The sequence below is a fragment of the Cladophialophora psammophila genome (assembly GCF_000585535.1).
Source record: "Cladophialophora psammophila CBS 110553 chromosome Unknown aczJe-supercont1.8, whole genome shotgun sequence".
Classification (NCBI taxonomy): Eukaryota; Fungi; Ascomycota; class Eurotiomycetes; order Chaetothyriales; family Herpotrichiellaceae; genus Cladophialophora; species Cladophialophora psammophila.
Genome location: NW_006912929.1, coordinates 660,933 through 684,020, shown reverse-complemented (window position 1 = coordinate 684,020; position 23,088 = coordinate 660,933). Strand labels below are relative to the sequence as shown.

The following is a 23,088-nucleotide window of genomic DNA, read 5'->3' as shown; positions in this document are numbered from 1 at the left end:
GACGGCCCCATGTGCAGCCGGATGCTCCGTTCTTCGTACCGAGTACTTGTAGGGATGATTGCTGACGGAGGAGAGAGAGAAGGCGAAGACGCGAATCTATAGAAGCAGTCAAGGATTTCGTGTCTGATCATACAGTAGGGTAGTTAGTCAGCTCTAAGCGACGAATCGTATGATCTTCGTGGCTGATACTCCGTATATCTGCCACCATGAATTCCTCCTTGTCTTCAGCCTGGTTGAGACAATGTCATCATTCGCCATTTCTCAGCCTCGTTGGAGCGAGACCAAGATAGACACCTCGTTTTCGCCCTGTGCATATGTCTATCGCGTTCCTGTTGTTTCAAGCGGTTGTGTGCAAATCTTCGCTCTCTCTGGTCGGTGTGATTTGGCCAGAAGCAATCAATATCATATCCTATAAATGCCAATGATGGATCGGTCACCAGCGCCCGCTGCCTGCCAAGAAGCGTCAGAACTCCAACCTTGAACTGCCCGTCGGCTTTTATAACTGTCCTCCTTGAGGACCTCAAGGCCAGTCAAACATCAAAAATCCGCTGAGATTGCATCTAGCCGGCGGTCAAGGTGTAGAATTGCTTGACAAGCGAACATATTGCTGTCTGGACGCCGAATTTAGTTGCTGGAGGCCTTTGGAGCAGAAAGGACATTTCGCTCAGAGCATTGACATCGTCAGCTCCCTGCCAGGATCGCAGAAAAGAGCTGGTGATCCAAATCCTCACATCACTGATCGGGACTCAGAAAAATAATCAGATTGCCACGGGGAGTTCAAGTGGACAATCAGGGCGGAGCGTGTCTCGCTGGTGTTTTCACTACCGGCTGCTCTTCACCTCAACACCCTCAACCAACCTTACCTGCCAGGTCGATTACCCTGCTTTACCTTTAGCAACCATCTTGCCATGTCTCATAAGCAGAAGCAGAAACCGTTCTGGGAGCGGAAGCAACAATCGTAAGCTGGTTCACCGAGAAATCTCATCTCCACGTGCCAATATCCTCCTCTGCTCTACACCCACTCCATCTCTGGCGTCCCTTTTGCCTTCATTTGCCGTGTCAACCGCGATGGCTGCTCTCAGACTGCCCAGTAATTGGCAAAACAGATTCACGAATGTCGATGTCGGCACCATGTGAGCAAATACCCCCTTGACTGTTCTTCCAGCTCACCTCGATTGCAGGATTCCTTGCATCGCCTGCAACGTCCAATGTTTCAGAGCACGGTTCTCTCAAAATCAGCTGACGAAATATCAAGAAGCACTTGCAAGAGAGATGCGAGGTGGCCCCAAAGCCGAGCTTCCCCGTTGCAGAAACTGTACGCCAGAGGCCACTGCAGAATTGTATTGCACCGGCTGTCGAGTGACTAAGGATCTGAGCTTCTTTTCCAAGCAACAGCGAAAGAAGCCCGATGATGCGGTAAGAGAGGGCAAACTTGTCCCGCGGACTCTGACTACGATACTGATCCGTACATTAGAAATGCTTGAACTGCCAGCAGGAGGTTGAAGATCGTGTGCCTTCCCTCGAGGCCGCTTTGGAAGAGGAACGCATCAGAGATGACGAGATTCGTGGCAAGCATCTCTCTGGCTCGGTTATGTCGAGCATTGCTGGCTCCGTCATCAGCTCCCGCTCCCAGTCGCAAGTACAATCAGCCAGCGCGAGCGGGATCTACATAGTCGGCGATCGAGATTCTGCATGGGGAGGCGACGAAGGTTCTATCCGCCCACCCTCGCCCACTGAGACTGAGCTTTCTAGCACCCGCAGCACATCCAGCCGCGCCAATTCCGGTTACGCCAAGTCGGTTTCGAAGAACAGCTTCGCAAAATCCCCTGCATATGTCGCACCAGCAAAAGCACGCGTCATGAACCAGCTAGAGCGTGAAGAGAGGCAGAGGCAAGAGGTACAGATGGGCAGCAGACATGGTGACTCTGATGATGATGATGGCGAGTGGGAATTGTGAGGGACTCGACTGAATAGCACGATACCGCAGTGGCGACGAAGGCACTAGCTTATCATATGATGCACCTTCGCTAATGGTGCTTGAACATACAATTACTTGCTTGATCAAATCAGCTAGAGCTTACGAGACAACACGAAGGGGGGAGGGGGAATAAAAAACGTAAAAGCGAGCCTTGAGAATCTGCCATCGCATATGTGAGCCAGCACAGAAGCCTTCGGTGTATCCACCCACTCTCGCCCTTGCATTTCATGTTCGTTGCGATGCACGCTGGTCAAAAGCTCTCCTGGCGCAATTCTTGGCCGGTTCCAGTTCTTGATTCAAGTAGCCACAACTCGGGCCCAAGGTTTTATGCTACGGAACAACGGTGCCCTTAGGGCTGGTTATCCCTGGTGCTCAGGGGGTGGAGGCTTACAATTCGGGCATTTGATGCAGGCAACACGATGAATGTAACCGACGGACTCCACGCAGAAGCCAATTACGGATACGAAGTCGAGAATGAATGAGCCGCAAAAACCAGAACAGAGGAGAGGTCCCAAAGGAACCTTTGAAGTTGAAGGTCCAGGATGTTGCCCTGTTCGTTGGGCTACACAGGGAAATACTCAACGGTCCAATCCGCTCCAGCAGCATCGTCGCAAGTCAAGGGTCTCACAGGTCATGCGGCTATGTTGCATGGTTCGCAAGCTATGCACAGCATTTGTTACTTCCGGATGTCTCTGCATATCGGCAAGTAATCAGGTCGTGGCATGATTTGTCGATATCCTCCATGGCGTTATGGATTAAGTTCCAGCGGCTGGTTCGGTCGTTGGATCTCTAAGAAACAGGGCGCAACGACATAATGGTCGCACGGCATCTCTGCCCGTGGTTCGCATGAAGTGGACCGAGAGACGGGTGGAAAGTCCCAGGTTGATGGTGGATGAAGAAACCATGCTAAGTTGTGGTGTGGTTGAACGTTGATGTCGGATTGGCGATGGATATTGGTGAATATGACAACAGGTGAGAGAGCACTGACACCCTGGGGCGCGGATGCTTTCCGATGACGTTGTTGAATTGTTAAATCTCTTTTGGCCTACTTTTCTTTGTCCATCATGGTTTGGGGCGACCTGTGTTTCCTGAGTTGCGCCCCTCTAAGTGCCTCGAAGTGCCTCGCTCGCTTCATCCAAGATCCGATCGTGGCTCAGTCTTCTGGGTCAGAACTATATTTATCCTCGTCGACCTGCAGAAAAAACCAGATTTGCGCACAGAATGGATTGGATTGTGGCTCGCGGCCAAGTAGACGAACCTCGGAAGGAGGGGGAGTTCATGGACAAGCATTGACGAGTTGTAAGGGCAGTGAATGTGGGTCAATAGGCAAGAAACAGTGATTGTGGGCGGCAACCAAGATTTTGGGGCTGGAGTCGATGGGCGGTTCTGCTGCATGGCTACCGTGGCCGAGGAGGTCGAGCCCTATGAAGTAGGCTCAAGGGCTGAAGGGCCCCAGGGACGCCTACTTAGCCATGCAGTGCCTGTTCGCGCCTATCTCGATTGAGCAGCCTGACGCCCAAGCCCGCCAATCCCTTTCACCGGTTGCAAACATGGGTGGTGGTTGGTCTTGCGCTGTCCATGATGCAACACACCACACACCACTTCGCGCATCATTGACTGTCGCAGCTAAGCGTCGACCGTTCTCTAGCCACATCATCGTCGTGTTCTTTGTGTCTAGGGATGCCGATGCCACGCTCATCCTCAAGGCTTGGACTCGGCTCGCTTCCTATCAGTTGTTACTCACTCTGCATTCTCGATTATCTCTATCTCGTGATGGTAAAGCCGGCTTGCTCAACGCCTTGAAACGCTCTGAACCTTTCCGTGCCCTCCTTGCAGAGAAAGGAAGGAAGGAAGGAAGAAGAAAGAAGAAGAAGAGAATTGATGTCTGCGGACCTCCAGGCTCCTCCCACCCCAAAGCAAGGAGTGAAGCTCAAACACGACCTTCCACAACACCGAACCGCATCCCCGACACCAGACTCGATCTCAGCGCATTACTTATTTCTCTGCCGGCTCCCTCCCTCCCCCCCCCCCACTGGCGGGCATATAACATCCATACCCTCTCACAACTGACGTCCTCCTTCGTCTCCCTTTGTCCTACCTTGACCGGTTCCATTACCAGGATCACACAGGTTGGGTCCTTCATATCCAGCCAGTCAAGCTACCGTACATCGTCATAAGGCTGGACAGGACGCGAATCCCATATAGTATTATTGGCGCAGCTGCTGCATACTTCCAAGGTCCCCTGGTCCTTTTCTCAATTGATTTGAAAACCATACCACCGACACGTGTGTTGAGAAGGGGTCATCTGAATGCTTTGAGAAACGGAGAGCAAGTCTTGGGACGGGACTGTGCTTCCCTCACACAATGGCTTCCAACAATGACCGTCTGCCACCGCAGCCCAACGTTTCTAGTTCAGGTGACGATGGAGACACGCGGCGACTTCATCCAACTCTGAGCAATTCAGCGCCTGAGGAGGGGCGGTACCGGAGGCTATCAGGGGCATCAGCGAGTTCACAACAGACATCACACAACCCAGATCCATCCAGATATCACCAGGCCCGCCAACCTATAAATGACGCCGTCACTTCAGCCTTCAACACCGCCGATGCTGCCTCTTATGGCGGTTTCTCTCCCGATTTACTTCAACAAATCACGTCGCAGATCACGGCAAGTGTTTTGCAACAGTTGAAAACCGCGAATCTATATCCGCCTCCTCATCAACCACCGCCGGCCGGCTCCCAGATGGATACCTCCTCATCCGCTGCCGGCTCTCCGCCATTGGATCGAGCCACAGTCTACACTCCTCCCACTCCCCATCGATGTTCCGAAGATGCTGGCGTAAGTCAGGCCTCTCCTCAGTTTCCTCCGCCTTCCAGTCAGTCATCATCCTTCCGGGCCCCATCGCCTGGCGTCGATAGGAGAGCCGTCTCGCCTCTAAGTCAGACGGGCCATCAATCCGAAAACGAAGCAAATCAGACTCGGCCCAAAGGGCCCAAACGCGTGGCTACCTGTGAAGATGCAACCATATTGGAACGGGTATGGGGGCAACTTTTCACTGAGCAGGGTGAGGCTACTCCTAGGCTGGGCCAGTTCCTACGTGGAATTGCTACCCACCTCATCGAAGATTATGAGCCCAAGCACAGCTTGGTCATCACTCCTACGAAGATGCAACGATACTACGAAGAGACAAAGCTTGCCAACGAGTTTTACCCTTGGAAGATCATCTTTGACGACAGGACTTCCTCGATTTCTCGGATGTTCAGAGAGATTGAGTGCCAGCACCATCTCGTCCAAGTGAAGTTGAATGAGCGGCCAGACACTCCTGGACTCACACCTCAGGGTTTCGAGACCTGGGCGACATTGCTCTTGAAAGCACATCCCGATCAAGAGTATGAGCGACTGGCAAAGACGGCATTGGACATGCCTATCAGCAATCCTGATGAGAAGAAAGAGCGGTTCCCGAAAGAACTCTCCAGGCGACTCTTCCCCAAGCACGGAGATACCGAGATTGCCTACAAGCTACGGAAGGCTATGTCGACGCATTGCAATGTCAGCTTCGCTTCCCGCCACAGCAACATGGCGGACTCAACCTCCCGGACGTCGACGTCGACGTCGACCGCGACTGTCGTAGTTGAGGACTCATCCACCAAGACAAACTTGAAACCTCTGACAGACAAGCCAGAGCATACCAGCAACAACGTCCAACCCAGTTCAGTGTTGTCTCAAGCTAGTCTAGAGCGACAACGACAACCGTACGGAGGGACACACCCGGACGACGTGAACGGTGACGTCGCAGACGAGGGCGGCGAAGGCACTACTGTCTCCCAGCCAATCGAGCGCGAGAGAAAGCCCTACGTTGCTGCGCCGGGCGGCGGGAAGAATTACGATAATATCGATAGACCAGCCGCCGTGCCTGAGATCAGACCAGGACCACCTCTTCAGGAACCCAGACTGGGACGTTCAAGCTCCGTCAATGCAGCGAGCACGGCAACCGATGCATCAAGGTTAGGACAGCAACCTATCGCTCTCCATCAAAGACCGCCGCCTCCGGCATTGGAAATCCCCGAGTCCCGCCATCACCGCTCCAACAGTACCTACCACAAAGACCCTCCCCAATCTGGTCGCAAACGATCGCCCTCCATGACCAAAGAAAGTGGTGCCTCGTCATATACGAGAAGGATGGACCCCGACGTTTCCTATATGTCTTCGTCGCATCATTCTGATCATCACGACGACACGAGACGGTACAGAGACTACGAGGCCGGGCGCGAACGGCTGGCTAACGACCGCTACGACGCCGCCAGAATGTCTGCATATGACCCTCGCGAACGTGATCGCGACCGAGATGGCCGCCCACGTATGCAGACTGTTTCGAACGCTGGCCTTGGCTTCGTCGACAGCCCACGAAGTCCGACCCTCCGCACTACCGGCGGACCGTCGCTGTATTCCAGTTCTCTACCTACGGCAGGTGGGGAGGAAGAATATTACCTCAGCCGCATGCACACGGGCGGGCCCCCACCTTCTTACAATGGGCATAGCCCGCCTTCCTCCATCAGCACAGGCTTTCAACCTCCACCACCACCACCACCACCGCCGCCGCCGATGATTAGGGAATCGTCGTCAACGAGCAGAGACTCGGGATATCCGTCATACCCGACTAATCCGGGCTATCCGCCCACAAGTTATCGAGAAGTGCGGTAAGATGGCGACAATTTGTGGAAAATGAACGGGAAAGGGCAAGATATAGGAAAGCGGGAAATTCGATGCACAACGAAGAACCGCCGGGGCGTGATGATGCTCTGTTTACATTTTCTCCTGTACCATATTTGACGACCGATATGATCGAGGACTTGGTTGCTCCCGCACTCCCTTGTACCTCGCGGCGATGTTAGATCTTGAGCAGATTTCGGCTAGCTGGAGCGTTGATTCACTTCTTGAGATCCCGGCCTTTTCTTTCTGAGCGTTGCTTGATGAGAATGTAAACTAGTGGACACGTGTATCGGTGATGGGTGGGTATATGTATCAGGACACAAATGCAGATGCAGAGGACTCGCTCAGAGCTCACCGGAGCATGCATGCATACATGTCACATGTATATGCGCAGGTATGCGCCTGGTGTAGGAGTAGTAAGATGTATATCATCAACAGTAAGACTGCGGCCCCATGACCAAGGTACTCGTTTTTCTTGTCGTCTGAATTACTTATTTACTGTGGTTGCTACTGTTATTATTACCTATTACTATTACTACTTGCTTCCCTCGTTCCTGCCTGCTTCTCTCAAAACCGTTACCGGATCCACGACGTCCCTAGTACCACCTATGTACGCAGCCTGGGTAGGTGTGTAGGTATGTCCCTACATAATAAACAGTCAGCACCGAGTCAATCTCAACCTTGATCCGTATGGCGCCTGATCTGCGCCCTGTTGAATATGTCCTCGACTCCGCGAATGAAGGCTTGCGCCAGGCTCTTCATCCTATCCGGGCCCAACAGTCCGTCGCTATGGGCGGCGTGACTCCCGAGCTAGTGGTTATAGTTGTCGCGATTCGGGAGTTGGGAAGAGTGATGCTGCGGCGCCGCAGCGACCGCAACACCGATCTGTTCGGCCATGGCTGTGTAGTTTTGCGAAAAGGTCACCCAGAGCTGTCTGGTTTGAGCGCGGAAAGTATCGGTCGTTGGCGAAGTAAGCGGCGATGCATTTCATGATTCCTGGGTCGACGAAAGCGCTGCTCCTCCGGGGGGAACCGCGATGAGCACTGAGCCCACCAGTTCGTTGAATCTGCGAGTATCAGAGTGTAGGGGAAAGGGATTTGGACCTGCAAATCTGCGTCAATGCCGTCTTCCCCCGAGGACCATCTGCCGAAGCCGGCCGAGACGAGCTTGTGCATAGCATATTCGCCTTCTATACTCCAGCACGAGTCGCTGTCCGAGTTGTTCTTGCATTTGGAGGTCACGGGGACAATTAGGTGCGCAAAGACGGCGGCGAAGCTGCCCTGGCCGGTTTTGCGAAAGGGCTGTGGAGGTTCACAGTTTGAGATAGAGTATCTTTGACGCACCCCTTCGGCATGCGCGGATGACTGGTGGAAAGTCATACTGCGTACAGGAATAGTTCAACATTGATGAATGAGAAATGAGAAGAGAGAAAATGCAAGACGCGTTTGTTCTGTGGGCGAACGTGAGTCTGGCCCTCCATGAAGCTTTTGCGCTCCATGGCTTTGGGTATAAACTCTCTCGGGTCGCAGAATCAACAGGTCCATGGTCATTGCCTCCCATCCTTGCCTTCTTGTCTCAAGTTGTCCCAAGATGCTGCTCATAGTGGACGGGATCATCTGTGCCCCTGTATTCGATCTCAAACCCCACGGAGGCGCCTGTCGGCTAGGTGGAAAATCGAGGTCGGGGAGGAAGAAGCAACTTCTGGACGAGCTTCATAGATAAGGCAAGTCTAGAAATACGAATATGTAGAACAAGTAGTGTGGGCAGTTGATTGCCTGAACTCTGAGGCGATAAGCCATAATATTCGGAAAGACGGATCATGCTGTTGGTCGCAAGCACCTAAGGATAGTAGGATGCCTGGGCACCTATTACCTGATGGGAAAGTGCTATCTGAGGGGCGATCAAGGCCAACTAGTCGATTGGCAGATCTCAAGGCTCTGTCATGCCTTAGTCAAGAACAGGCGAAAGGATATGCACGAAAGATGACCATGATGCTCCATGACGGGCCGAGATGCTCATTCAGCAATTGCGGTGGCATCAGCGGTGCTGGGTGTTATGGGGTGGCACCCAACCAGGAGGCCTCTCGCTGCACGCCGCTTGTGCTCCCTTCCACGTTCCCGCAGCTCGTTTTCCCTCGCATCGACCATCAGCTGCCCACACACACCCACACACACCCGCACACACCCACTCATCGCCGACGGCCTGGCTTTGTTGAGGCTAAAAGAATGCAATTCCTGGCTCCGGCAGCCTGTGGCTCTCAGCTCCATCATGTCAACTGCCCTGCTTCCTCACTTTGCACTTCTGGGTTCCTCTCGGAGACTCACGTTGTACCACCAACATCGAAACACTGCAGCTCAACTCCTGTAAATACACGCTCCCCGTGGGCGAGCATCTTTCTCGATTGAAACCACCAAGAACCATCGCAGTTTCCCTACAATGCACATCGACCGCTCGTAACGCCCAATGACGCCCACAGACAATGGTAGGCTACGATCATGCCGAGCAAAAAGAGCTGGAGCCAGACGAGGGTCCTTCAGGTTCCAGCTCGGGTGCGAGCGAGAGTACCACCGAATATGAGAAACAGAAAGATTGGGACGAAGGTCTCGAGGAGACCGACACCATAAGAACCTTACCGGACAATGAGGCTAGACATGGCAAAAACAAGTTGCAACCGCAAGGGAGTTGGCAGGCACACCATCATGGTCTACTGAAGCTTCGCTCCGTCGAGGACGACCTTCCTACCAACTGGTGGTTTGCCTCGACCGCCATCCCTCTCATTGCGGCCACATTTGCCCCCATGGCCAATCTAATATCCATCACGGCGTTGGTGGTCCCTTGGCGGAATAGACTCACTCAGAGCAAGGCCGACTTTCCTCTGACCTACCAAGCCACTTCCGTGGGCTACACTGACCCTCGATGGTGTGTCGACCTCAACATTGCCTCTCTGGTCTGTGGGTTTGTAGGAAACCTTTTCCTTCTCTTCAATTTCACGCGGCGCGTCCGATACATTGTCGCTCTCCCCGCGACCATTATGCTCTTCTACATCGCGTCGGGTATATTGATCGGCCTAACCGTCTCGATGAAGCTTAATGCTCCTCCTGGCCAAGACGCCATCTACTCCCAGGGTTATTGGAACGCCGTCATTGCCGCTTGCCTCTACATGTTCAACTCGATGATTCTGATGGTCAACATGTGCGGCTACTTTCTGGGTCATTACCCTCAACACTTTACCCTGACGGACGAGCAGCGCAATTTGATCCTCCAGACAATGATGTTCTTCGTATGGCTTGGTGGAGGTGGCGGCGTTTACTCTAGAATCGAAGGTTGGACGTACCCAGATGCCGTGTATTTCTGCGACGTCACCATTCTAACAGTCGGTTTTGGCGACTTTTATCCCACCAACGACCTCGCTCGGGGACTGGTGTTTCCTTATTCGGTAGGCGGAATTATCATCCTGGGTCTGATGGTCAGCTCCATTCATAAGTTTGCCGGAGAGCTCAGTACAATCAATGTACTCCGTAAACATGTCGAACACAAAAGGGTCCATACCCTGTCGCGGGTTGTGACGGTGGAGGATGGCGCGGATGAAGACAAGAGGCGGGATGACCTTGAAAAGGAGGTGGCAATTGAAGAACGAAGCGGCCGACGGCCGACAATCTCATCTCCACTTCCGAACCCGCAGATCCAGCATGACTTGGATGAAGCAGCAGCCCGTCTCCACGGGACGGGCACCTCCGTTCGAGACCCAACACAGGATCACCGGATCGAATTTGGAAACACCAACGCCAAAGAGCTGAAGAAGTCTGAGGAGCATGAGCCGCACCCCAATCAATTTCTGAGCTCGCCATTTCGCAGGGGTCCTATCCACAATACATTGCGACTGATCACAAGGCCCCTCAGAAGGACTTTGTCGAGATCACAGAAGAAGGCCATTTTGATGAAAGAAGAAAAGGACAGGTTCGATGCCATGCGGGACATTCAGCTCAACGCCAAGAAGTTCAAGAAATGGTACGCTTTATGCCTGTCGGTGGTGGCTTTTGGGATCTTGTGGTGCATTGGGGCGGTGGTGTTTTGGAACGTCGAGCACGACACCCAACACTTGAACTATTTTGAGGCATTGTACTTCTGCTATGTGAGCTTGTTGACCATTGGGTATGGCGATTTGAGCCCTAAGAGCAATGCTGGCAAGCCTTTTTTTGTGGTTTGGTCGTTGATTGCGGTGCCGACCATGACGATCCTTATTTCCGACATGGGTGACACGGTCATCTCCAGTTTCAAGCAAGGGACATTCAGACTCGGTGATCTGACCGTCCTCCCGAAGGCAGGTCTTTGGCGCGACATCGTCATGCAGCACCCTTGGCTCTGGAATTGGATGAACAGAAGGGCGGAGAAGAAGCGTCTCAAGGCTGGCTTGCCTTTCGGACCGGCTGGCGACCAAGGTCCCCCTGACCTGAGCCTTGAGCAGATTGCAGCCGAGGAACTGACAGAGGCGGAACTGACGCAGCGTCTGGCTTGGGCCATTCGCAAGACGGCCGACGATCTCCAGCATACCCCCGGGAAACGTTACACGTATGAAGAGTGGTGCGAATTCAGCCGCCTAATCCGGTTCACAAAGGTGGGCCTTGATCAAATGCAATACGATGAGGAAACGGATGGGGTGGTGGAATGGGACTGGCTCGAGGAAAACAGCCCGATGCTGAGTCAGCAAACCGAGTCCGAGTGGATCCTGGACCGGCTTTGCGAAAGTCTACTCCGGTTGCTGAAGAAGAACATGATTGCGAACGGCATCGCTCCCAACCCAGGTCTCCCTCGATCGAGCAATACAGACCTCAGCGCCTTCAGCTTCAACCGTAGCGGTACCGTGTATGAAGACCCATCAGCGGATCGGAAACCTGACACATCTGCCAAAGGCAAAGGGATCCTGGGGCCTCGCCCTCTGACAAAGTCCGAAGAACGCCAGCGAAGAGCATCAGGCGCTGATGTGGTGCTCACATTCTTCACTGGCGACAGAAGGGGAACGCATGCATATGCTAATGAAGCGCCTCAGTGGAGCAAAAAGGCGCAAGAACGCATGAAGGAACGTCGAAGGAGTAGCGCAGGCAAGCGAAGAGGACCGTTCTGCAAGCTTGAGCACCATGGCAAGACAGGGGCTATTGGTGGTGGAAGAGGTGGAGCTGGAAGTCGCACGCTCAAGATGAGACAATTTACTGGGGACGGGGAAGGGAAGAGATGATAGGGCGGACGCGGAACGACTGAAACTTCAACTGGGTACGAACTGTTACATGTCAGTGTCTTTACTATTGTATTATTCTACGAGGCGGTGGGGTGGACTACGGAATCCAGGGGTTGGGGGGCAGGATCTTTTGGACAGACAGGACATCAAGCGCAAGCTGAAGGGAGAGGAGTTCGGAATGTGGTTTCCATATGGTGGAATCCTTGGGTGGCACCCCATTTGATGCTCGCTAAGAATTCAGTATTTTCAGATTTCGAGCTGAGCAACCACTGGCGAATTGATTTGGACATTTCATCCCGCCACCGTCGATTCCAGGAGCACTTCATCACCGAACCGGAGAGGGGGCGCTCCGCCCAACCGGTGCTGAACATGAAGCAACACAGCCGTCAGCACCGCATGACGAAGACACCCAAACATGACGGTGCGTGCTATGCCGGCACGAATGCATCTACATATGTAAGAAGTTGGGGCTCGACTGCTCAAGAAGTTGAACCATTGCTGCTGACATACATTGGCTCGCCCGTCGAGTCCGTTGAGCCCAGCCAGCCAAACTCGGGCAATCCGACGAGATGGATTGTGTCTGACTACCTGGACATGTACTTACTTACTTTCGTACTCGTGCTCCCACCTAATTGATACGCCCGCTCGGAATACGGGGCACCTACTCGTAAGTACGTGGGATCATCGCCGCTGGCTGGCTGGCTGGCAAGTGCTCTGTCCTCTTCGTACTATAGGTAGGGCCTTTGGGGATCATCTAATATCTACTCACGGAGTACCTCATACCTAATGATGCACGGAGAACCTACTTGCACCTGCTTGTACTCGGCACGTACGGAATTGATTGAGTGCTTGAGCCAGCGAAAGAAGGCCACGCAAATCCACCAGAAGCCCACAAGTATGTATTGTTCGAGACACCCCTGCGGAATATGGTTTCCGGGGCCGGGGGGGAGGGTTGAATTTATTTCCGGCATGATGATGGAGGATGTAAGATGATCATAGAGGAGGGAGGAGAAGGCCAAGGGTGGTGCGCGCTCGTGCGTAAACGGTAGGTGTGTACCGTGCCTAGGAACATGCTCAGATACATATTGTATGTACCTAGATACTCAAATGCCCATATATCATGTGTATAGCTATGTTCGCGGAACTTACCCACCTCCCTACCTGATCGTCGCTTCTTTCTGTCGTCCATTTCAAACCTCCCCCCCTCCCCGTGCACATTCTCCCCTACCTGTCCACCGAGGGAGGGAATCAAGGCGTGTATGGCTTGTATTGTAGTACATTATGAAGTCGTCCCCTAACGCGTCGCTCATTGTGAATAATTTTCTCATGTCCTCGTTCCAGTTCGGACGGCCCAAGACGAAGACGTGAAAATCTGAGACAACTACCTACTTACCGCCAACTATGTAGGTACAACAGCCCTGTGACGACCCGTATATGGAAACCCACAATCAACAATACCTGCACGTCCACCAATACATCCTCCGTCCATGGCGCCCGCACCCGTCGTAGGCCTACTCACTGGGTCAGTAGGCTCTGGTCGCTTTTAGGTACTTCGTCATGGATGACGCTTGCCCCCGACCCTCCGTTCCCCCTTGGTAGATGATGATGTTCCGCCCCCTCTTTCTTTCTCAGATTGTGATCGCTCACACGCCTCTTACAGGTGGACTTGATGGCAGAGAATTACCTAGTTGGTTAGTTTGGCACATGCGTCGCTTGAACCGGGCCGGAGACCCACCAGCTCACCTGGTCCAAGAGCCGAGGAGGAAGTAGTGCGCACGCGGTTTCAATCTTGATCAATCTCCATTCTGACCAAGGGGCACCCTCATCCTCATCCATCTTCCTCGCTGGAAACCGAAATCGTGCCAAAAACCTCCTCAAACGCCTGGTCCTCGAGCAGCCCCTCGACCCACACGAACGACCTCGCCAACTCCTCCAGCCGCCCCATGGTCTCGATCCCCAGTAGCCGCATTGACGGGACAGCGCGGGCCAAGAACCACTGGTGCTCGTCCTCCTGGTCCGTACTGCGCGCGCCGGAGAGACCCGTGATCAGGATCCACAGGAGCAAGTGGTTAGATTTACCTGTCCATATCACGTGGGCTTCGTCGTTGGATTGCGGTGGGGTATCGACAACAGAGGGGATTTCGTTTGACGGCTGGAGGATTTCGTATTGGAGTTCGCGTCTAAGCCGTTGTGTGATTAAGGCCGGGTCAATCAGTGGGTGTTTATCAGGCGCCGAAGAAGAGCAGTCGGTGGAGTGGAGCCTGGCCAGAGTCGACTGCGAGATCCGTTGAAGCAGCAAGACCAAAGACAGACGACAGCACAGTTCGCTACCATAGCTGGGGAGTTCCAGCAAGCGGAGGACAAGGAATTTGCTCTTGCTGTGAACCCAGTCTGTCTCGGGACCGATGAAGTCGGGGTTTCGGAGTAAGTGATCATATAGCTGCAGAAGAGAGGGGAGCTCCTCTATCAGGTCCTTCAGGTCGGGACTGTACCTCGTCTGTTCAAGAGCTGCTGAGAAGGCTGAAAAGTGGCGATCCGAACAGATTCGGTTTGGATGCCAGGTGTCGGATTGATAGATGGTTCCACTGCCCGTAGAAGGACAAAGAAGCTCAGGCGTGGCCACTAATTCCGCCAAATTTGTGGCATCGGATTCCAAGAAGATGGCATTATAACTAAGCATGTCATGAACGTACTGATCCAGCGTCGACTGCCCCGGAGCCAACGTCTTCCAAAAATGCTTGAGGACATTGAAGTGGGTCTGTGATTCCCCGTAGTTCTCCATATACCACCCGCATACGCTTAGGTAATATATGTCTACTATGATCTGACGGTCTTCAGCCGCCGACTGGCTGTCGAGCAGTAATCGCAGGCATTGAAGAGCCTTATCTAGGTAGATTTCAGGTCCGTTGTCCGCATGGAAGGAAACGCCAGAGACCCGTCTCATCCGGCTGGCTGTGGCTGCTAAGAGGGCATACATATGGACACTCTTCCTCATGCAGCCTTGTATGATGGCGTCGATGCTAGCGAAATGTCGGGCAAATGGCGCATCTGTAGGTCTCTGACCATCGTTATCTCGAGGTCTGGAGAGGAGAGCAAAGAAGAGATAGTATTCGAGGATGGGAACCATATCGCTGTCTATCGTGCCAGCCGTGCAATCAAATGGGTCGACGGCCGCGTTGTGGAAAGAACCAGAAGACCGGGTGACTAGCTGCTGAATCACCTCATCATCCAGATACTCGTCCTCACTCGAGTCTTGCTGCCGCTGAGACTCGGATTCTGGGCTTGGTGATAGATCCTGGCCCGTCATCGCACAGAGGCTTTCGGAAGGTAGCTGCTGCGGTTTCGTGGACCGTTTTCTTGTTGTATGACTCGTTTGCTTCGCATTTGCTGAGCGCCGCCCCCTGGATGGTTTATTTGGTTCATCAAGTAGCCGAGAAACTCGGCACCTCGTCAAGCATTTCTCGAAGAGTAGTGTATCTGTCTGGCGTGGAACGCCGCTGCCACTGAGCGTCTTGGAAGTGGCCACCTCTTGAGCCCACCGTTGGGCATGGCTGTTGATGCTGGCAGCGGCGCTTCGGGTAGTTGAGCGGGACAATGCGCCGGAAGTCGGGGTTTTGACGATGAATAAAAAGGGAGCTTTGCTTGATGCGGCGCCCTGAGAGCCGACCTTGATGCTATTGAATGTAGCGAACTCGAATTGAGCTGGAATCGGATCAACGACTGCCATCGTCGGCTGTGGAGAATGTCATTCGAACACGGGTTGTGCAGCTGGCACTATGAAAAGCTTGGGTTTCTTGGAGTGTCGTGGGTTTTCGAGTAGATGCGCCAATCAGGGAAACTTGCAGATTTTCGTAACCGTGTCGACACTCGGGACGATCAAGAAGGCAGGCATCGATGATCAACGTCCTGATATGTAGGGGCACAAGAGCCTTGAAGAAGCTAGGGGCAATTGTGATGATGGCCGGCACACTGACGAGAGTGGCGCCCACTCTCTAGCAAGAGGTTATCACTAAGGAGCAGGCCGGACTAGGCAAAGCCTTGCCTCGCTTAACATGTTCCACCACAAGAGCCCAAAACTCCTGTTAGATAAGCACCATGTTTTCGCGCTCTTTGGTCAAATCGAGTAGTCGCTAAAAGGCTAACAGGGTTGAGCAGCAGAGGGAGATCAAAAGGCCCTGAGGCAATGTCAAGGCAAAGCATCCAGAGATGGATCCTTCGTGCTTTTTGCAGCGGTCAAGGAAAAGATGGCTATCACCGGACCCGGTGTGGACAGAGCTGAACATTGTCTCCGGCTTGTTATAGACTTTGTTTGGGCTGTATGGATCTGCATCTGAAGAATTACCACGCGATACAGAGCAATATACAAGTGGAGGTGTTGAGTGGAGAGGGAAATGACTGACAAAGTCGGGGAGTTGGTATTCAGGTGGTGATTGGCTGTCGAATGGACCCCTCCCACGCGGGACATAGCGTGTAACAGCGTCCTTCAGACATACGGTCCGAGGTGTGAGATCGGGCTGGAACTAGCAGATTTCTCAGAAGGCTGGAGGAAGGGGGCGTGGTGATGGAGGTTGAAGAGGTGCAAATGAGAGGTCGGGCGACATTCAGTACAGGTGAGCAGGTGGCTAGGTGGTCTTGCCGCCTGGACAGCCTTAAGAGGGCAACTATAGCAGTCCATAAGCGGTATAGTACGGGTCCACTCATAAGACACTAATCCCAAAGTTGTATAGCAGTTCCGAAGCTTCAGAAGCTTGTTCGCGCCTTAAACTGCTCTGTCAGATCGATATAAATATGTCCCACCACCTAACCCTGAGCAGACAGGGGTCTATACCGAGTACTAAGTCTCCCGTACTTGTACTGCTACATACGACCTCGTACCCAGGCCAAGCCGGCGGATCTCCTTGATCCAATACATTGGGTCTGACAGCAACATGTACTCCGTATCAATGACAAAGATTCTAACCGTGTCTTTGCCAGGATGACATTCTCCCAGGGAGACAGGGGGCCTGCCTATCATACGGAAAGATGATCCCGACTATCCATATCAGGGTATTCACCTGTTTGTTACCAGCTCGGCCCCTCGGCATCCTTACTACTCAGATGACCTACTTCGAGCTTTACGTCCAAGTCGGAGTTTCAGTTCGTACCGAAACAGTGTACACTAATGAACCATTGTATGGATCTTTGGGCAGGATTAGTCATACTCCAGACCTACACAATCAATCACCACTATCCCGCTGTGCCTTGCCAGTCTAGAATGCCTATGAGGAGCTGTTACGCTCGTTTATTCCTCGAGGAAACTAGTTCCTCTTTCGAGCCACTCGCAATCCCATTTCTCGTATTTGTGGAACTTTTTATGTCCTTGAGATGACTGTGACAGCTGCCACGCCATCCACCAACCAAAAGCATTCGGTGAGTTGTCGTTATATCCTGGACGAATTGATAGTGGTAGCTACGGGAAGGAACACCACCTCGGTGGCGATTGTCCCAGATATTTCGTGGCATGCAACCTGATCAATGACATCCAGCCTTCTTATCCTCCCGCCCAATTAGTTTCCAATGCGAAATACTCGTTACATTAAACTATACGCCCCCACCTACTGTTGGACGGCTGGCAGCACCTCTCGTCATGTCTGAAAGCCGAGTCATCTGGCTCACCGAGAGGCGTCGGTGGATCTCGTCTTTTACATCGTCGAGGACTCTTGCACTCAATACGCCTGAGCAGTAAGGGGTGCCGGACCCGGGCTGAAGGACGGGAGGAGAGTCCAGGCAGGGCAGAGTCGACATGAAAGCAGTAACATCATCATTCTTGGGAGCTCTCACTGGGCCTCCGGCTGACAATCGACCCAGCAATGATCGAAGGCGGCACGTGGATCTCAAGACAGAGCTCAGCTCGTCGTTGTTGTTGTGCCCTTGTCAAGATCAAAAGCTCAGAGTAGTATTTGCCGAACCCCGAGCCCCTTTCATCCAGCTTTCGGGCTGGAAATAGCTACCAGCATACTCGAAATAGAGACAAACAGCACGGCCTTAAGCGGAGCTTGTTCTACTCGGTAGGTAATATGCACATGGGAAGACTCTCCACTGACCGAAGCTCCTAGAGGAGGTTTGTTGCCACGACAAATATGGGAGGGATCCCCAGCTCTCCAATCATGAGTAGTTGTCAGGGAAAAGGATATTTGACTGCCACTTTCGATAGTCTGCTGCGCTGGAAGACAACAAGCAAGGCATTGGACGTACGCGGCTAGGGAAGTCATTTGGGGATCGAATACTAGTATTTCAATGAGAGCCTGCGAAAGAGCTTTGTCCTCTAGTTTTGAATCCCATTCCAATGGCTAGGTTTCCATGTTCAGATTTGAAAGCTGGACGGGATGGACGGGATAGACAGAACGACGTGTGTGCAGACAATGAATCAGCCTGTCCAATGTTTGGTCACATCAATACGCCCTCATAGGATCACTTCATTCTGCTTCAGACTCAGCGACTGACTGATCATAGATAGCGCTTTCTCCGATCGAATCAAACCCTTACTCGTCAACTTCAGCTGTCGATAGTTCTCACATCGCATGTCCTAAGGGTATCTTGTTCTGCATGGTGGCAGCTTCCCCGCCTACCACCAGTGGCCACAGCTCTCGCTGCAACGGGACTGCCACATTAGTTGAACCAGAACAGATTCAAACGTCCACAGATCCATTCACCGAGCCGATGACCTCATCAGGAACCTTAGGCCATTCTGCTTGTAAATGATTCTTTCAGAAATCGAAGAAGCCCAGATCGATAAAGAGGAGACCATAGTCAGCGACGCTTCCAATGTAGATGCCCTTCGTCTTCCATGACTACTTGTCTCCAAATTTTCTTGGGTGAAAAAGACAAGAACCGTTTCTAGCTTGTGCAGCACGTGTCGACAATAGGATATTCTGCATGAAAAGCTTCCTCCAAGTATATGCTTTCAGGTGGGTTTAGAACCCTGAGACGATGCCTCCCAACTGGCCTACCAATAATCAGGTACAAAATCCTGGAGAGCGGTTGGTAAAATCCATCTCCCAGTCCAGAGCAAGTCGAAAGCGATTTAAAGGCCATAAAAAACGGGTATCGTGTAACTTTTCAAGTTCTAACAACGACTTGTCTGACCTTATTGCATACACACCCACTGGTTACGTCAAACTGCGCAAATTAATTAAAGAATGTAGAGACTTGCTAGTACGCACAGAGATCAGCGACACCGACGAGGCAAAGAACAAGGCGCTGCGCAGACACATAGCGCCAATGGACAGGTTGATGTTCAGATAGCAATCTCGATTGCGAAGAGTCCCCGAGACACACCGCAAATGGTGGGCCAGGTGTGAGCCCAAAAGCCTTGCTCGCTCGTTCCTTCAACCGAATTTATCAATGAGATTAGGATGATAAAGATTGAAAGGCTTCAGACACCGAGATAGGCGAAGTCGAGGGTGAAGCACCGACCTCTTTCTAACCATGTCAGATAGCAACTTGGCTAAGCCTTCTGGGTGCGCGTGCTGGCATCCAGGCAACGGGATCATTGCCTAATATACTGCAAGGCGTCTCCTTAGATGTTGGTGTTTCAGAGTATGCCAGATTCAGGTGGTCAAATGGCCCCAAATCATGATGAAAATTGATAACAGTACAATTTCAGCTCACGTCTCCTTCATCTTCCGCACGGTCCTGATATGTTCGTTCGGATACACCATTAGCCCTCACTCCATAGTGGTATCTGAGTAGGACACCGTGTAGTTTCTGTTATCAAATCTCGTGATGGATGGGCATGGATATTTACAATCGGGTCGTCTCTATTACGGTCATTGGACATTGACGGCACCGAGGTAGACGGAGGGGCATCCACGGGCTCCAAGGTCGCAGACTGCGTTGGTGGTGATATGGAAACGTCGGACCACAAGTGGAATGAAGCTCTCCGACTATAGTCGTCAATCGTCGATCTCGTGATTCTACACGAGCGAAACGGCGACGCAGCTGCTGTCAGCTGGTCACTCGTGATGAAAATGCTAGCAGGCGGGTCTTCCATGTGTGCCACTGTCCCCAACCCCTGCGCGCCTGTCCTTGAATTGTCGTGCACTGGGTTTTGAGTCTTACCAAATCCATTGACCCTAAATGGGGACACTGTGGCCTGGGGAGGGCGGGCAGCGTCTGACCTTCCGGGAATTGTTGTTTTAGTACTGTCTCGCACAGCATTTGTGGTATTGCTCATGGACCAGGGACTTGGCTGACTGTGCGATGGCGGCAGTGATTTGGGACTTGAACAATCCATGGACCTGAGCCAGCATGATGATGATGTTCGTCCCCCTTGTGGACCTAGTGCCCTTCTTTTTGCTGGGACAAGCGATCTTGGAAGAGCACTAGCCTCTGGATGTCCAGGCTTCTGCAACTTTCCGGCCGAACTAGTGTTGGGTCCAGGTTCGGTCATGGGAGCGTTGTTGTAAAGTGATATATCCACCAGTCCCTCGTCAAAGTGACCTTCCATTGGACTGAGATGTGATAGAAAATCCGTTTCAGAATGGTCAAGATGTTGTGGAGAATGTATGAAAATCGAAGTATTAACCGCAGTTGGAACCGATTTGGGTGAATCAAAAAGGTCAGGGTCTGAGCTTGGCTGCTCTGACTCGAGCCAGAGGCTGGAAGTACCATGCTGAGCACACGATGGTTTGTTGATTGCTGGAATTACCTCAGGCCAGCTTGCGGTAGATCTAGGTGGGAGGTGGCTAGTTTCAAAGTGGAAGCCGTCCTGGATCTGGCCAAATTCCTCTGGAAATACATATCTCATCCATGCTTCATTGTCCATATCGATGCTTTTGGAGAGGCTGGATGTGGTTTTCCTCCCTGAAGCACTAACCTGATCGCCCTGTTTTCTGCTGCGAAAGGTAAATGGCACACCAGGGGAGCGATCTGTAAGCCTGGGTATGGCCTCCTCGAACCCTGGCGAAGGAACAAACTTTGCTCTCTCGCTGGTTACGTGGCTGGCGATATCTTCTCCTCTAGATCGTCGTTCCTTGGTGACGCTTTTCGCTAAATAGCCAGAAATCCCAGTAGAAGGACGATGTAGGCCGTCGGACTCACTCTCGTTCGATTTGAAGATCGGTGCATGCTTAGAGGGAGCCGTCTCAGATACAACACCGACTGTAGAAACGCTGATGTTGTTAGGACACCGTAGCGAATCAGTCGTATCACTTTGTCCCAAGCTGTCAGCAGAAAAGAATGAGTCTCTTCCCTGCTGCCTTTCACGCTCGAGATCTCCCACCGCCTGCTCTAGTTTCACTTGATCCTCCAATGTAAATCGTGGGCGCAGTCCCAGTTCAGCACCGACAGCCACATCGCATGCTACGCCCGGGGCAACGTGTATGCTTTCATCAACTGAAGGGGTCCGCACCGGCCTAAGAGCATGACTGGGGTGCAGGTATGGCCCTGAAAACAGTGGTGGGCTTGAACCATATCCCGGCCCATCCTCTAGTAGCCCCACGGTTATCACACGCTGAATTATGTCTGGCAAGGCCGGTATTGGGGCTTGCGGCGATGAATGTCGATGGGAGCCGCCGGAAATAGCATATGGATTGTCCTGTTGATATGGGGCCAGATTACAACGGGCGTCGTGTTTGGCACCCAGGGGGTCTGGAAACGCTCCGCTGGATGGAGGATTCACAATGGAAGCATTTGTCTGGGTTCCTGACCGAGCGTGCCCACGGACCTTATCCCAGGATGTTAGGCCAAGGCCAACAGCTTCTTCCAGGGTGATAAAATTGCCTTCGTCCGCCGAGTCAAGCTCAGCTATTCTTCCCCGCCTTGGTTCACGAGCATGAGCTCGAATTTTTCCAATGCTCCTTCTTTCTGATATCTCTCTCGATGTGTGATGTGTTTCGTTCCTGCCCTGAACCTTGTCCGAATGATTTGGTTCATCTATAGCTCCTGCTACTGTTTGGATAGGCTCTTTACAGCCTACAAAGCTCGAAGTGGTCTGAGTCCGATGTATGTTGGACCCTATTCTGAGGCTGATCTCTTCTGTCCGCAAAGAAGGAACGTGTCGAGCTGGGCGTGTGGAGCGTAATTCTCCCTGGCCTGAATTTCTCTGGGGCATCGAAGTTCCCTGCTTTAACTGTGCTCTCTTGCGTCGACGGCCGAGTCCTTTGATCTCGTCTCGAATAACTTGATTGAACCTGACTGGCCGCGCGGTTGCGATGGAGACCCAATCGGATTTTCCGAGTAGAGCTTTGCGGGCGTGTTCAAGGCTGTCGGCGTTCCCCATCTGCCTGTGGATGTTATTAGCATTGGATCCAACAGTGAACTCATTGTTCCCTTGCCTAGAGGGTCTCTCATCATCAGATGCCTGGCCTTTCACTTGTCCATCCGAGGATCGCAAGATCTTCGTCTCTGAAGGCTGCCGTCCACCAATTGACCCCTCTTCTTTCCTATCGAGGCCATATGCTGGGTTTTCGCTTTCACTCGCTCTCCTAGGGAACTGTCGCGTCTTCAGAGCAAGTTGCTGCCGAGGAGCCTTGTGTATAGAGAATGCAGATGATGGAGGACAGGAAGGGCGAGATCCAGGTCTCAGTCTGGCCTGTGCAAAATGCTGCTTCTGTTTCTTGACAAGTGCATTGGCGTTGGCTTTGGAGTGACGCTGCAGGCTGCCACCCGTCCAGTTCATCCCAGCCCGGTGAGATCAACACGACAATGGAGAAATGTACGGAGTACATCAGAGCGAAGAAACGGATGGCAACATCATGGTTGCACGGAGCTACAAGTTGTCAGGAAGAGTGGTGGGTTTCCGTTGACTGTATACTGTGCGAGGGTGTGTCAGGACACTACTCGGTACCTCGGAGTGTTTCCGCCTTCTGTGCGACGCCGTTGCAGCTTCCATCTCTGGTTCAAATCCATCAACCCTTCCAATATCTACTAGCCATACTCGTGACATACTGTTATATCGTCGTTTTCGAGATAAGTTACCTCAGGCCTCGATCAACTGCGACCAGTTCGATATCAAATAGGTGGGGTCGAGTCGGGTCGCGAAGGGTCACGACCTCCCCCTGATATTAAATGCATCTAGAACCTGTGCTGGGCAGACCAATCTCGCAGCAGGATGTAGCACGGGATGTGGCCACGACACCGTGGGAGGTAGCCCCTCGGCCAGTCATGACAGGCGCTGGCTTCAATT

At 52.6% G+C, this 23,088-nt stretch overlaps 5 protein-coding genes across 5 annotated transcripts; 3 read left to right on the top strand and 2 right to left on the bottom strand.

Annotated features, from left to right (window-relative positions):
- Positions 1 to 1,068: 1,068 nt before the first annotated feature.
- A1O5_05881 (uncharacterized protein) lies at positions 1,069 to 1,957 on the top strand (the record flags this gene model as incomplete). The annotated part of the gene is made up of 3 exons (XM_007746478.1): positions 1,069 to 1,133; positions 1,182 to 1,416; positions 1,475 to 1,957. 3 exons carry the CDS (start codon positions 1,069 to 1,071, stop codon positions 1,955 to 1,957), a joined length of 783 nt encoding a protein of 260 aa, XP_007744668.1.
- Positions 1,958 to 4,342: 2,385 nt separating this feature from the next.
- A1O5_05880 (uncharacterized protein) lies at positions 4,343 to 6,679 on the top strand (the record flags this gene model as incomplete). Its single annotated transcript, XM_007746477.1, has 1 exon — positions 4,343 to 6,679. The coding sequence occupies one exon, from the start codon at positions 4,343 to 4,345 to the stop codon at positions 6,677 to 6,679; it is 2,337 nt and encodes a 778-aa protein (XP_007744667.1).
- A 2,488-nt stretch (positions 6,680 to 9,167) lies between these two features.
- On the top strand, positions 9,168 to 11,921 carry A1O5_05879 (uncharacterized protein; the record flags this gene model as incomplete). Its single annotated transcript, XM_007746476.1, has 1 exon — positions 9,168 to 11,921. One exon carries the CDS (start codon positions 9,168 to 9,170, stop codon positions 11,919 to 11,921), a length of 2,754 nt encoding a protein of 917 aa, XP_007744666.1.
- Positions 11,922 to 13,749: 1,828 nt separating this feature from the next.
- A1O5_05878 (uncharacterized protein) lies at positions 13,750 to 15,648 on the bottom strand (the record flags this gene model as incomplete). The annotated part of the gene is made up of 1 exon (XM_007746475.1): positions 13,750 to 15,648. One exon carries the CDS (start codon positions 15,646 to 15,648, stop codon positions 13,750 to 13,752), a length of 1,899 nt encoding a protein of 632 aa, XP_007744665.1.
- A 3,972-nt stretch (positions 15,649 to 19,620) lies between these two features.
- Positions 19,621 to 22,581, bottom strand: A1O5_05877 (uncharacterized protein; the record flags this gene model as incomplete). Its single annotated transcript, XM_007746474.1, has 1 exon — positions 19,621 to 22,581. One exon carries the CDS (start codon positions 22,579 to 22,581, stop codon positions 19,621 to 19,623), a length of 2,961 nt encoding a protein of 986 aa, XP_007744664.1.
- Positions 22,582 to 23,088: the final 507 nt, after the last annotated feature.